The 15,028-nt window shown below is 39.3% G+C and overlaps 2 protein-coding genes across 5 annotated transcripts in view; one reads left to right on the top strand and one right to left on the bottom strand.

Annotated features, from left to right (window-relative positions):
• The window catches only part of CLNK (cytokine dependent hematopoietic cell linker), a 46,173-nt gene extending 32,385 nt beyond the window's left edge, over positions 1-13,788 (top strand). Inside the window, exon 15 of one of the 4 annotated variants that reach the window (XM_074587602.1) lies at positions 13,690-13,788. In XM_074587602.1, coding sequence (XP_074443703.1) covers positions 13,690-13,740 — 51 coding nt within the window. In that variant the 3' untranslated portion in view covers positions 13,741-13,788. Of the gene's footprint in view, positions 1-284; positions 816-3,350; positions 4,079-13,689 lie in introns of those variants that run through there. The other 3 variants (XM_074587603.1, XM_074587600.1, XM_074587601.1) reach the window with 3 other exon arrangements.
• ZNF518B (zinc finger protein 518B) lies at positions 1,564-14,456 on the bottom strand. The gene is made up of 2 exons (XM_074587599.1): positions 14,326-14,456; positions 1,564-7,606 (listed from the first exon to the last, which is right to left on the bottom strand). The coding sequence occupies exon 2, from the start codon at positions 7,400-7,402 to the stop codon at positions 4,163-4,165; it is 3,240 nt and encodes a 1,079-aa protein (XP_074443700.1). The 5' UTR covers positions 7,403-7,606; positions 14,326-14,456; the 3' UTR covers positions 1,564-4,162.
• Between the last annotated feature and the right edge of the window lie 572 nt (positions 14,457-15,028).

The raw sequence follows: 15,028 nt of genomic DNA, 5'->3' as shown, positions 1-15,028 counted from the left end.
TGACATCTGGCATCACAAACTTTTACAGGTGATACTGTATTGTCAGGGCTTAGACATCTTAACCAGCTGCTTTCTCCCACACGAGAGACACACACAAAGGAAATAAGAGGATTAAAATCTACTGCTTTTCCTTTTATGATTGTTTCCATCTGATCTAGTCATAATTCTATGCAAAATATTACCTATTTCTAATACTGTCATTTGCAATTCTTTTAGCGTAATAGATAAAACCATCTAGAAATTTCATTTTCAGTCACTGATTACAATTTTTTTCCCCCCCCCAGAGATTTAATTCTGTGAAAGAGATCATTGACTTCTACAGATATGTTCCCATCACACTCATTGACGGAAAGGATAAATCAGGAATCCAGAGAGAACAATGCTACCTTACATATCCATTCAAGTTGCGCAACAGATGCTTTCTGCCTTAACGTCACCGATTTATTTGTATAGATGTAAATAGAACAATTATTTAAATGTCTCAAAATCAGATTAGCCTTTGAGTGGGAAGCTCGCAGTAATATTATGAAGCATTCTAAAAAAATCTTCTCTCTAACCGAGAACACAGATCTACTCCATTTTTTGATTCTTGTAATTCGTTTTTAACTTTGAGAATACAGGTAAAATATATGCCATTGTGTTAATTCACAGAAAAGTGTTAAGAAACTGACTCCTGGTATCTTGACAATCATTGAGCAATTCGCTTATCTTGCACTCAAACTTCTAACACAAGACAAAACCCAAACTCAGTCTTGCTTACTTAAATGTCACTGAAGCTGTCAGTAGCAAAACCTAATAAAGCATACTAGAATCACATAAAAAAGATATTCTTGCTTTTAAAAATACACATGAAATGCTATTTATCTGAACACTCACTGTTTAACAATTTCATTCAGTGTGCATAGGTGTTTGCACAGTAACAAGTTACGCTCAGCAGCCACTGAAGTCAGTGGGTGTCAGCCGATGCTCATAGGTACTGGAGCAGATTATAAAGCTAGCTTTAATTATGTAAATTCTATTACTTAACTAACACTTACTCTTTAGCTTAAATAGCAGGTACTTGTATTCCCTATCTGAGCCTTCACACACTTACATAGTTAAGACCATTATACAAACAGTCCCTTTGAATTCATACCATGTGCAAATACAGAGACAAAAATCATCAGCAGGAACAGAAGATGTGCTTCAAACTCAGCAAGAAAATATGTTCAAGTATTTAGGTGAGGGAGAAGGTGATATTTTTCCAGCAAATTACAGTAATATTTATTCATATAATTCCAGGTTTAGAATACTTAACTAAAATAATTATAAATATGAAAGGCAAACCAGTATTTTTCTGCAAAGCATCCATAATCTTCCGTTCTAAGCACAGTCAGAAGTTTGAATAGGTAATTGGAATATACCAAGAAAGCAACCTCGGTTACTTTATCCTTACAGAATAGGAACAAGAAGAATAAAAACATTCAAGCCCAAGACATGATATTCCAACCCAATTTATGGTGTAGTACGTATTGGCACAAACTAGCTATAAAAAAATTTAGCAGTTGGTTGTTATTTCCTTGCAATCTTTTTATTTCTCAATGCTGCATCAAAATGCAAGGGAACATTCATTATAATTATTTCTCTCAAACCACTGAGACTGTTAAACTTGAAGGAAATTGTTCGGACATAACATTATCTAATAATAGGAATGAAAATTAACAAAACATAAGCTGCTAAGTAGATTTTGGTAGAGCTCATAAAAAGGAAAAGAGACATGACGTAATCTGCTGTAAGAGTTTCACAGCCACCATACAAATGAACTTACAAAAGGTTTTCATGTTAAAACAAAACAAATATTTTCTAAATTAACCCCATGTAAAAACCCCACAGCTTAACAATTTAGATGGTAGATTATGGTGGTGATATACAAAGCATTGCAGATGTTTACTGAAACAGTAAATTTGCTTATAAAAGACAAGCATTACTAGTATACTTAAACCACCTAGAGTTTATAAAGCTGAGCAGCAACGCATCCCCCATCCCCCCCCCGCCCAGTACAGCTTTCATGAGGAATGGTCTAATTTTGCCAGTGACAACTCTTACAAAGCAAATTCAAAACTATTTATTTTGTAGCTTTTACAGAAACAAAATTAATTCAAACAGCAACCTGGACTGAAGGAGTTAAAACAAAGGAGGAATTTTAACCATGTTATTTTCTATGTTAGCAATTTCAGTATTTATTATATGTGATATGACAGAATTTCAATGGAAGCTTCAATGCAAGCTGTTTTCACAATCCAAAACACAAATAGTACTGTTAGATTTGGCATCAAAGTATATGAAGTGAAAAAAAAAAAACCCTCTAGCATACCCATCTAAAAAAATATAGTTCCATTTGAATACAAAATGAGAACTGTCATTTCATTATTACTGACAAAACAGACAAAATAAGTTTGTTCTGTGGAATAGGTTAGTCTGATACAAGTGATAGAAAAATTGTCCAAGTGTACATGACAAAAAAGATCTGACAAAGCACCAACTATCTGGAGGATTTTAACACTGTATTGCAAAATGATGGGAAAGCAATGTTTTAACTTGTTTTGAAAATAAGCCTCAGTCAGATGTAGTTTTAAAACATTTACATTTCAATGCAGATACAACACATACTTTATCAAAACAATGTATAATCTGCTGGAGTATATAAAAAAATATTCCCAGCTTAAATTGTTTACAAAAATGCACCAACAGTGAAAGGAGTTGGGAACCCAGTTCAAACATAGAACACACATCCAGCATTAGAGTCAGTATTGAATTTTGTATCTGTAAAAATGAAAGAAGTTATTTTAATTGCAAATATGTGCTTCAGTATAGTTCACCCTATATGAGTTTAAAATGATTTAAAATTGACAAGATGAAGAAAAACATCTACTGTTCACGTACAGAAACATTAGACTTCAGTATCATCCATCCCTCTTCTTCACTAAAAACTTGAAATTTGGCCCTGACTTAAGAAAGTGTTTAAGCAACGTTTACACTGCACTGAAGTCAGTAGATACACATTAGATACACATATGTAACTAGGCACATGCTTGTATGAATTGAGGCCTACAAAAAATATATTCTAACATCTAAATTCTTAAGAAGGATGAAAGATTGCATTGAAAATCTTGTTCAACACTGTCAATGTAAAAGCTGTGCAACATGGTTTTTCATTTTGAAAAGTCTTCATCTTCAGCACGTTCCTCATGTAAATAGGCATTAACTCACCAACGGGAGTTCTAACCAAATGCCCTGTTCTGCAAATGTGTTTCTATCAGGCTACACGCACATGATGGTAGAGGGTTTATGTCTGGTTATTATTTCTTTAGATTTCAGAACAGCCTTGAGACCATACAGAGAAAAGCTTCTCTCTCCTATCTGTCCAAGCCCGATGATACCTCCGGCTCTGCCTGCTCAGAACAAAGATGGTATAGAAAGCTGACAGCGTTCCGCTCTCTTTCTCAGATCTACGCAATACAGGCTAGGTATAAGTACTATACAAAATTAAACTTTTTAGTGCTATCTGACCTAGTGGGAGTAACTCTGATCCCACAGATTCACTTACAACCTTGTATCTCCTCTGAAGTCAGCAGAAATGTTTCTGTTTTGGTGAAACACATTCCTTCCATTTAAGTTTTACTTTTTATGCGTGGTGCTTAATTTACCACTAAAACCTATGGTATATGTTTGCTGCCCACAGAGGATCAAAGGTGCTTTTCAGTATGCGTATGCTCAGTCTCTGAAACACCATGCCATAATAAAGCTAACTAACCCCTGTCAAATTTACAAAGATCTCATCATCTAAGATTTTAATCCCTACAGACCTAGCACAAACCAGTTACAGCACAGTATCCTAGCACAGAGAATGATAACTAGAAAGATGTTTGCATAGCAAATCTTTTTCAAATTTCTCCTACAGAACAGATGGAAATTGACCTCCAAAACACATTTCAAACATGAGAGCAAAAAGTAGCGCTTAATCCTCACTACTGGCTTCTCTGTATCTCTATAATTCTGCTCTCCTCTCCCACTTTGCTAACAATAAAGATCTTTTGGCAAAATAAAGCAGTTATTTCAATCTTCCTTTCCAAGAAAGTTAGTAACCCTCATTAAGAGGGGAAACCCTCCCTCAGTCTCTCACTTAATGCTTTTTTGCTGGAAGAGAAAGAACATCCCAACCCTTGGTTGCCTCTATCAAGTGCCTCTGCCCATGACTTATCCATTCTTCTTGGTCCATATATACTCTTCCACAAAACCAACACTTAAACATACACTGAAGTGTATCAGCTGGTGAGGTTTCCACCACCTGGTAGTTGTTTTTATGGGTCTTTTTCAGTTTCATTTTTAGCATATTCTGCTTTTTTCCTTGGTTTCCTGTCTCAACATTCTGAAGAGTAAGACGCTTTCGATAACGTTTGACACCAAGAAAACTACTTGTCCTTTCTGACAGAACTACTTTCAGGACTTGACCTTTATACTTGTTGATAGTCTTCATGACATTAATTATCTCTGGCGAGTCAACATCAGGATGGTTTAGTACCACAACTGGCTGGTTACGACGAGGGCATTTTATCAGTTGATTCATTCTCAGAGGGACAAGCCGAAGACGTCTCGCTGTCAACAGATACAACGTGTCAGAACCTGAACTGGCTTCCGACTGAGTTCTTGTTTTCCTCTTAGGAAGTTCCCTGCAGCTTGCTTGTTTCACCTTATTTTTAGGACCTAGTTGACTTTTTGAATAGGGTTTGCTTTGCTTACTCACATCACTGCTTTTTGGAAACGGTACACCAGTTCGTCTGTTATTATTTTTAACACTTGCTTCTCGCTTTGGTCTTTGCCTGAGTGATATACTTCGGGACTGAGCATCCGGTTCACTCTGATTAGGCAAACATGGCAAGTTACTGCTAAGCGTCTCAGAAACACTGACAGGAACCGGGCGAGGCAGAAACATTTCATTGCAATACACAGAAGGAGCTGATGTTTCACTCCTGATTTCTGTTCCATTTGAGTTTTGACTGCTAGTAGCATTCAGCACTCTCAGCATTGTCCCTTTGGGGATAAACACTGGAGTAGCAACATGGGAATTTTTAGTTACCCTGCTTTTAGATGTTCTTGCACATGTAAGCGACTGATCTTTACCGTCTTCTTCGTTACCAATCACACTGCTTCCACCACGCACTTGAGACAAAGACGCAGGCTGTTCCAGCTCAGTGGCAGGAACAACTCCCTCACAGCTGGCTGAATTTTCTTGTGGGAAAAGTACCTTTTTACTAGAAGCATGACATCTCAAAGGCATGGATTTCATGTTAGATTCAGCAGCAGACATGAGCTGAGCGATCTTTCTACACAGCAATGTTGCTGACTTCTTATTGCATGTTGTGTCATCCCATCTGACATCCTCTGGAACGTTTTCAGCCCCAGAGCTAAGAGAAAATACAGACGAAATAACAGGTCCCTCAAAAGGATTTCCTTTATTTTCCATCTTCTGTAGTTCTAATGATTCCAGAAGAAGATTGTTCTTTTGACTTATGGTTTCAGCTCTCTTTACTTTGCGAAAGCCAGAAGTCATGTCCTCACAAGCTGGAGTTTTAGTGACCTGAAAGTTTTTTCCTGCTTCAGAAGATGTAACAGATTTTTTATCAAAACCCTTACCAGCTAAATGTGTTTCTGTAGAGCTGACTGGCAGACTCATACATTCTTTGTCATTCCTCTTTAGAGGCAATGTATCCTTTTGTTTAAGGACTGCAGAAAAAGAGGAATTTTTGCCCTCCTGAGCAGCCTCTACTGAAATGTTCTTGGAACTTTTCTCTTCAGAAACAGCAGCATATTTTGGAGGAGGTATATCCACAGCTTCTTCATAACAATACAAGTCGTAATGTAGGTTTTTTCCATCTACTTCCCACCTTGAGGACTTAAGATCACTTTTTTTTTCAGTACTATTTATCACCAGAGATGGAGAACAAAGTTCTATAACACCTGAATGGACATCAATACCCTTCACTAAATGAAAACATAATTTCGATGCATCTTCCCTCTGTATAGATACAGAGTTACAGTCTGAGAGTTGAGAATCATAAAAACAAAGACATTCAGAATTCTTGTCATACGTACTATCCAAATTAAGCTGGTTACTAACACTGGATAATTTGTCTACATTCACTTCCATGGTTAGTAACTCACTTTGAGACACAGATCTTTTTCCTTCTGCAGATTGTTCCATACCTTGATTCTCACATTCCTCTTCAGCACCGTCCACAGGTTTGTAAATTGCTTCTTTCATAGGAATTAATTTAAGAACTAACTGTTGTGCTCCATTCACTATTTTAATCTCTACTATCTGAGCTAAACAGTTAGAAGGAACTACAAGTTCAGACGGTGCAATTACTGTTAAAGGCATCCCAGGTTGTAAAGGCTCTGTTTTTGGAGAATAAACCTCAACTTCCACACTTTGATTCTCACACACGCTTATTTCAGATGGCTCCAATACTGTTTTAGCCTGGAACGATGCTGTGTTTGTGCTACATTCTATATCATGAGACGAACAGACTGTTTTAGTTGCTTTACCTGGAATCTCACAAACCACGTTTGAAGAGGAATTTGAAAGTTCATTCTGAAAAGGAATTTTACCATATTTCTGCTTTCCAAATAAAGTGCTTTGACTTGGCTTCTTTTGCTTGTGGTTTACAATAGTATTTGACAGCCGTTTTGTGGGTGTCTCATGTACTCTTCTGGTATGTTTTACTATATAGTCATGTCTAACAGCACCGTATTCACAGTATTCACACTGATATGGAAAAGTTCCAGTGTGTTTCACCAAATGTCTCTGGAATTCTCCTTTGGTGTAGGATACGTAATTACAGTGGGAACAAACAAATTTAATTTCTTCATGTTGACCTACATGCTTTTTATATTGTAAAGGATCCTTTGTTGAAAATCTACATTTATCACAGTAGTATTTACCTGGCAGAAAATTTTTAACTTTAAACGTTTCCTGGGTTTTACTTGGGGATTTTTTTTCAAGTTTTTCAAAGTCTACACCATTGGCACCCTCAGGAACAAAATGGAAAGCTGGTGGTGTAATATGACTGCACTTCTTGCAGATGAAATTTTTGTCTTCATTCCACCCAGGCTTCTTATGCTTTTCTATATCTTGCATTGAAATTTTCTGAACGTTTCTGCATTTTATACAGCTTATCAGTGACAGCTTATTGTTCTCAGCCTCAGTCCCTTGGTAACAGCAGTTTTGGTCATCATCCCCTTTTGATGGATTTGTTTTATCCTCAGAAGATTGCTTTGGGGATGTAGTTAAGGAATTATTTTTATCATTAACTTGGCCAGGGTACAATCTTGGTAAAATTTCCCTCATTTTTTTCAACTGCATTTCAGAAGACGTGACTCTGCACCAGTTTTGTCAAACACAGCAGTGACAGAATGTTTTCTTGATATTAGTCTTGTGTATGCTGCTCATCAATCAATCATTCAGGCCACCAATCTGCAGAATATACACTTTGGAAGAAATGGTGCTTAAGGAACTGCGTCCATATTATATTCCATGTTCTTAATTTTATTCAATCAACTTGCAGCACTAAAGAATAAAAAGCAGAAGATTAAGTCAGTTACTATTCACTGATCACTGAAATACCATGAACTAATAATTGAACTATCAGTGGACTACATCTGAATTACAGAGTGCAAGTCTACTGTTAATATACTACTGATTGTATTCTGCACATACAACCACTAACTGCAAGCAAAACATACCCAATGTTCATAAATTCATAAAATTATCTCCTATGCATCAAAACCTAAAGAGTTCACGCTATTTCTTCCATGTCATGAAAAATTTTATTTAAGAAATGTATTTATAAACCTAACAAGACAGACACTTGGTAACAGAATTGATTTCAGTTCATACACATACAGCCTTTAACTCAGGAAAAGATATTATGAAACACTGCAAGCACCACTCATTTGTGAATCCCATCAGGAAAAAGACGAGTGACTACAATGGTTACTAGAAACACACAACTATAAGGCGTTTTTTTTAAATAAAAGGATTTTTAAGTTAGCATGGAAATTCCTGAAGTACAGAAGGAAGTTCTTTTCTAATCAGTGCCAATGTTTCAGATCCAAACTGTCGTAAACACTAATTCATAACAAAATGTGATTTATACTTCACATGTTCTCAAAGTAATGAAGTCAAAACAATCTGCGACTGCAAAATTAATTACTTTCACTTCTACAAATAGTGTAGTGTAATCACTTCTATGTATGTGGACAAGCATATAAATAATTCACTCCATCCTCATAACACAGAATGTGTTAATCAAGCAAAATAAACAATGCAATGGAAGGCAGAGGGAGAACAGTAGTATCAGTGTAAAACCACCACATTAATTTGTGCAGTATATTTGGCCCCACAGGTTCCAGCACTCTTCATGTCTCTTTTCTACATTCAACATGAACAAGATCTCAGCCTTTAAGCTTTTGTCAAGACTATGAGACCACTGTTATTTGGAAAATAAAAGACTAATTAGCCTTTTGAGACACACATAAACAAAACAAAGTCCAAAGCCAACAGCAGCAACCAGTAATATCTACTCAACATCCTTTTTTTATTCAAGCACTCTTACTTACAGACACACTGTTGCACAGATCTGCATTCATATGTAGGCCCTATTTCATGAGGTTATTTCCAGAATCCTTTACATTTCAATACATCCTAGAGAAGGCTTTTGCTTCTGAAACCCAGTTCCTCTCCAAGTCTACCTCCAGAGTGCAGGGTCTCATTTGGGCTCCAAAAGCAGAGCGCTCAGATCACCTACGTAGCATCCTATTATGATAATCCTACATGAATGAGGGAAAACTTTACACAATGGTACATCTCCACAATGGCTTGACAGGAGTAAGCATCTGATCCAGAAAGTTCTTCTTGCATCTCCCTGTGCTCCATCTGCCAATATCCCTAACTGCTATTGGAATGCTGCCCTAAAGATGGGGTTCTGCAAAGAGCAAGTATACCAACGTAACCTCAAACAACAGTAAAAATACGTTAGAAAACTGGTTAGGGATGATGTAATGGGCTTTTCACTCTTTAGCAGATGGGTGGCTGCACCCCTGTAAAACTCCTCAGAAGGAAGTTCTTAGGACTTAGTAATCTCATTTCATTGCAATGCAGACAGTTTTACATACTTATGTGAAAAGCCTCTATATCCTGATTTGAAAAACAAATCAGTGGCAGCCTCCCAGGAAGAAGAAAAGTATACATGACTACTGTACCATAATCTGAAGATTATTTTTTTTTTAAGCAATTCTAACATTTGTAATATTATGCTCTCTATCATCCAGATTCTAAAGAGGAAAGAAAAACAAATGCTTCTGGTAGTCTCAGATGGACAATTCTTCCCCTGCTAACATGATTTCTTAGACTTAAGACACTCGTTGACACACAAGTGTGACGGTAGGCCTATGTTCAGGAGATCCACTGGTTTATTTAATGAGGAAGATAATAAGAAATCTTGATAAGACCAAGATCCAGACCAAAGATGTTCTGAAGATTTCTGTGCAGCCTTAAGAAAGAATTAAAACTGCATTTGAAAGGAAAGGGTGAACTTGGATCAATATTTCCTTTTTTTTTTTAACAGCTATTTATCGATACTGAAACTGCCCTTCATACAAACTGACCAAAAGATAAGCGTAGAGCACATTATGCCATCAACATCCTTAACCACAAAAAGCAGTATCAAAACCACAGCATTTTCTTTTTTTTTTTAAAACACAGCAAACTTCACCTTATGAAACAACATGAAGGATCCACCTTTAAAGAGCAATAAAGTACAAGAAACACTGCCAAACATTTTAAGAACGTTTCAATTTACCAGCCAGATCTGGGCTGCTCAGTCCAAGAGGACATTAAAAACATTTAGAAGAGATAATTCAAATAACTGGCCAGTAATCATTCTAAACTTTTCTAATTCAAACAACTTTATATAGGAAAGTGAAAACAAATAGGTAAATAATCCCCAAACCAAGCTTTTCCATTCAGACTTGTGACAAACACCATGTTGCTAGAATCCAGATTTCAAATGCTGGTGGAGTTACTGCAAGTGCATTTCAGATGTGCAGTGGGTTGACCTAGCCAGCAGCCAAGCAGCAACACAGCTGCTCACTGGCTCCCCACCCCTCCCTGAGTACAAAGGGGAGAGAACTGGAGAAAAAGAGTAAGAAAGCTTATGGGTTGGGACAAAGGCAGTTTAACAGGTGAAGGAAAGGCACAGGGAGGTGGCGCAAAGGAAATCATTCACCACCTTCCACAAGCAGACCAATGCCCAGCCAGTCTCCAAGCAACAGCCACCTCGGAAGGCAACATCCCTTCTCCCTCTACTTCCAGTTTTCATTGCTGAGCATGATGTTCCATGGAACAGACTATCCCCCTGACCAAATCTGGTTAGCTGTCCTCCCAACCCCTTGCCCACCCCAAGCCCACCCACTGTAGCAGAGGCCGGGGCAGGGCCAGGGGGGAGGTGTGTGGAAAGAAAACCTTGGCATTGTGCAAATGCTGTTCAGCAACAGGCAAAACACTGGTGCGTTATCAACACTGCTTTACCCACAGATCCAAAACACAGCACTGTACAGGCTGCTATGAAGAACTTTAACTCCATCCCAGCCAGTCCCAGTAAAAGGTGAAAATGAACTGAATAACCAGTTGATGCTGAAGTGACAGTGTTGTTGTCTCCCTAGCTAGTTATTCACCAATCTTTCCTGAACGCTGAATAGTTAATAAGACACATTTTGATGTGAATAGGTCCATTTCATCATTATCTTGGATAGAACAAGCGCAAAAGTACATAGTAATTTCATTCTTATATTGAAAAAAAAAACCTATTTGTTTTTTCTGGTTACTTCAGAAAAGTGAGATCATCAACATACACAGACAGGTCGTGCAATCCAGCATCCATTTGCTTCATACCAAGGGGAGGGGGACAGTGATGAGGGGTAGTAATTCCCCTGAAGATTTGTTTTGATATTTAAAGGGTTAGCAAAGACACGCATCAAAAGATTTAATTAAAAGACACATACATGATTTTTCAAGTTACAGTCAAATGCAGAGCACAGACCAATCCAAAGATATCATCAAAGGAAGACCTGAATGGCAAACACAAGAACAAGATAGATGAAGAATGGAGTAAGAGATACTAGGAGCATCAAAATCAATTGCAGCCACTATCTTTACAGGAACAGATTCAGAAAAAATACGTAAAAACACTGAAATACAATAAGGTACCTGAATTAGGAGAAATTAAAAAGTTCAGAGGCCCTAATTTTGAAAAAAAAAAAAAATGGACGCAAAATCTTAAGAGGCACATGGAAAAAGGACAACAGAAGGAAGATACACCAAACTCTCTCATGCACTCTTTCTACCAAACAGCTGCAATATGACATCATTAAAAAGTCAGGCATTTAATGAAAGCAAATATTCCTGCCTTTCACACAACACTAGTATATCTTGAATGTTGCTGCTCAAGACAAAGTGATCAATAGAGCTGCATGAGTCAAAGGGCATTCCAAACAGCAGATATTACATGTACATAAAGGTCAGAAAACAAAGATCAATTAAAACCAAGAAAAATAGGAAGACACATCCTCTGCAGCCTGACTATGCCAAATTCATAAATACAAGGTTTTCTGCACTGCAGTACATTACAAACCACTGATGTGGCCACTGTCAGACAGGAATTGCCAGTGCCTACCCCTGAAATTTCCATTTACTTCAAATGCATTAATACTTTGTTCATCATTTCAAAGAAAAACATTTATTTTCCAGTGGTTTAGTTCCTTTTTTTTATATTGCAATGCTGCTATCAATGAAATGGGTGTGACAAGCATATGTGATCAAATAAATAAGATCAGCAAAGATTCCGCAAAGCACGCACCTCACACACTAAGTTCACAGACTGCATCCAACAATCAAGGCCTGCTTTGGTATCGAAAAGCCCACGTAAGCCATCTCCTAAGCGAAAGAAGTTTAAATAGAATTGGAAGACACCGTGCATCACTATCAGGAAGATGCAGTGTGTAAAATTTCAGTCTTTGTAAAACACTTAAATCTCTGTTAATTATCTTGCCTGTATTTTATAATTATGTATATGTCATATACTACCCATTTAACATCAACTGACTATCTCTCTTAAGCAGAGTTAACTGTTCTACTGACCCAACTACCTAGCCGCCAATTATCAGTCACTGATTTTAGGCCTAATGACTGGGAGAGATACGAAGTGCTTCACTCAAGTATAACATATTGTACTGATTAAAAGAATTGATATTGCATTAAAACCAAATGAGTCAAACACACCAAAAAAGTTTTATCTACAATTGTTTCTTCTTAAAAGGCATCTTCTTTCACAGTAACAGCTAATTACACAGTCATAACACTTTTTGTATCTGAAACTCACATGAAGCTTTTCCATCAAAATGAATAAGGAATGTCAACGCAGAGAATTAAGAAGAGCAAAGACCACGCATCAGGTTTTTAGAGCTCACTTTTATTATAAAATATTCAGTTATTTCACTCTACAGAAAAAAACTAATTACATTCAAAATTTTTACTACTTATAAAGTTATGCAAAATACCAATTAAAAGGAAATCACTATTTTTCAAATGCATAGGTGACAAAATGACCAGTTTTTTGACACTTATTGGCATTGTATAAAGGCAGGTACATATATGTACTATACAATATTCTACTGAAACGAAGGTCCGCTTCTCTGTGGCTCTAGGACTGAGGCCTAGCTTCATTTGTATCTGAAAGATATACATTTCTGACACATTATTCAATTGCTTGGTGGTCTTCTTCCAGTAAGTTAAGCAATGCATTCTCAAGTAACTACTACATCAAAAGTAGTGTTTTAGAGAGTGCTCAGAGATGTTTATACAGTTGTTTATCATTACGGGTATGAACAACTGTTAAATTTATACCACACATTTCAGCATTTCACACAATTTACAACCATTTGAAAAAAATCTCTCTGTATATTCAAAGCACACTGACAAGTATTTAACATTACCTCACTCTCAGCTTTAAGGCCTGCAAGCAATAAAGCAAGGACGTATGGCACTGAAGAAAATGGGAGAGGCGGGAGAGTCCCATTAAAAGTACATATTCCTCTGTGTCCAGTTCTAAAAACACTCATGTAGATGCTAAAATGCACTTCTACAGGTTTAATTCCTGCTAAAATAGCCACACACATAAGTATTTGCAAGAAAAGGACCTTGACTATAACCTTTTCCTGTAGTAACAATGCAGAAGAGAATGCTAGCAAAATCCTGTGGAATACAATTATTAGTCTTAATACTAAAATAGACTTTTTTTTTATTAAATGTATATTTTGAGACACGCTACATCTGCAATAACACTGATTATTCAGATAATTTATTAGATGAAATCCAAGCCATTTTATACATCTAAATTATCTTAAGTGTCCAATGTAATATTTTTTAATGATAGATTCTCTTGCAAGAAAATTTAATGTAGGATTTAATTAAGCGAATTATGCCCAAACAGAACTCTCCAAATAACAGGTCTCTAAAGAATTTTTATACAAAATACAGGATGTTCTATTTTGCTCAGTAATACAGTTACTAACCCGAAAGCTTCTTTTCTTCAGGAAGAAGACCAAGACGACAAACGTGGACAACAGCTTTACAGTCCAGTCTAACGCAGCCTGATGGCGTCCACGAGACAGCAGCACCCGCCAGCCAACACCAATAAAAAAAAAAATCCCATTTTCTTGGGTATCCAGCCCACCCACGCACAAGCGTTGCCGCCTCTCCGGGGAAGAGAGGCCTCCCTCGCTCAGGGGCCGTCTCCAGAGGTCGAGCCCCGCCGCTGCCCGGGCGCTTGGCGGACCCTCCGCAGGCCGCGCAGACCTCCGCCCGCCCGCCGCCGGGAAGGCGGCTCCGCCCGCGCCGCCACGCAGCGCCGCCGCCGGCCGGCAGAGGGCAGCATCGCGCGGGCCAACGGGCCGCAGCCCGCGCTCGCCGCCGCCGGGACCCCCGGCCCTCCCTGCGCGAGCGGGCGGGCAGGGCGGCGGTGGGCAGCCGACAGCCGCGGCGCTGGGCCGGCCAGCAGAGGCCGAAGGTGGGGGAGCCTTACCTGGCTCGCAGCAGGACGAGGAGGAAAAAAGGGCTGCTTCCCTCAGGGGCAGACCCCGCTACCGCTCACCTCGTCTCCAGGCGCACAAGAAAAGACCCTCAACCCCCCTGTCCCGCAGCTCCCGCCCGCTCCCCTCTGAGGTACTTACCCCCGCGATGGCGAGGGCAAGCCCCCCACCGCTGCCGCCGCCTCAGCACGGCCCCCCGCCCACCGCGGCGACGGAACTGACCTCAGCGGCCGCTGCGGCGCTGCGCCCCCCCATTGGCCAGCGCCGCGCCAACGCTCCCGCCGGCGGCGCCGTGTAGAGCTCTACTGAGGTGCCCCGCGCGCCGCGGCGCAGGCGCGCTGCGCGGCCCGGCCCGCCCCGGCGGGGAAGGCGCCGGCCCTGAGGTGACACCTCGAGGGGACCCGGCACCCGTGTGGGGACCCGGCGCCGCGCCGGGAACGCAGTGCGAGCCGTGAGGGAAAGAGGCCGGGATGGTATTGAAGCATCTGCAAGATGGTAGGCGAGGGTATTGAAGAAGGGGTACGGACCGTCGGGTTGTTGCCAGCTGGCCGTCCCTCAAGGACTCTGACAAGACAACAGGCCGAAGGAAGAGCTGTTGATCCCAGTATTCTCCCTATATTCCCCCTGATACCACCATGCTTTATTAGTGTATGGCGTGGTCATAGGTTTCACAGGGATGGCTCAGTTAAGTAGCATGGCGATGTAGTTGCATATTTTCAGAGGCTTCCTATAAAATACAAATTTCTCTTTAAATAAACTGTTCTTAGTCAAAATTGAAGGAAGAAAATAGGATTTTAACTACCAGCATCTTGCCCTTTAAAAATACCTTTAACATCACTGCAGT

This window comes from Larus michahellis, chromosome 5, assembly GCF_964199755.1.
Source record: "Larus michahellis chromosome 5, bLarMic1.1, whole genome shotgun sequence".
NCBI classification, from domain to species: Eukaryota; Metazoa; Chordata; class Aves; order Charadriiformes; family Laridae; genus Larus; species Larus michahellis.
The sequence above is the reverse complement of the archived record's forward strand: the minus strand, read 5'-3'. Positions and strand labels throughout refer to the sequence as shown.

Coding starts and splice junctions, on each gene's coding strand:
- ZNF518B (XM_074587599.1), bottom strand. CDS start 7,402: ATGCAGTTGAAAAAAATGAGGGAAATTTTACCAAGATTGTACCCTGGC.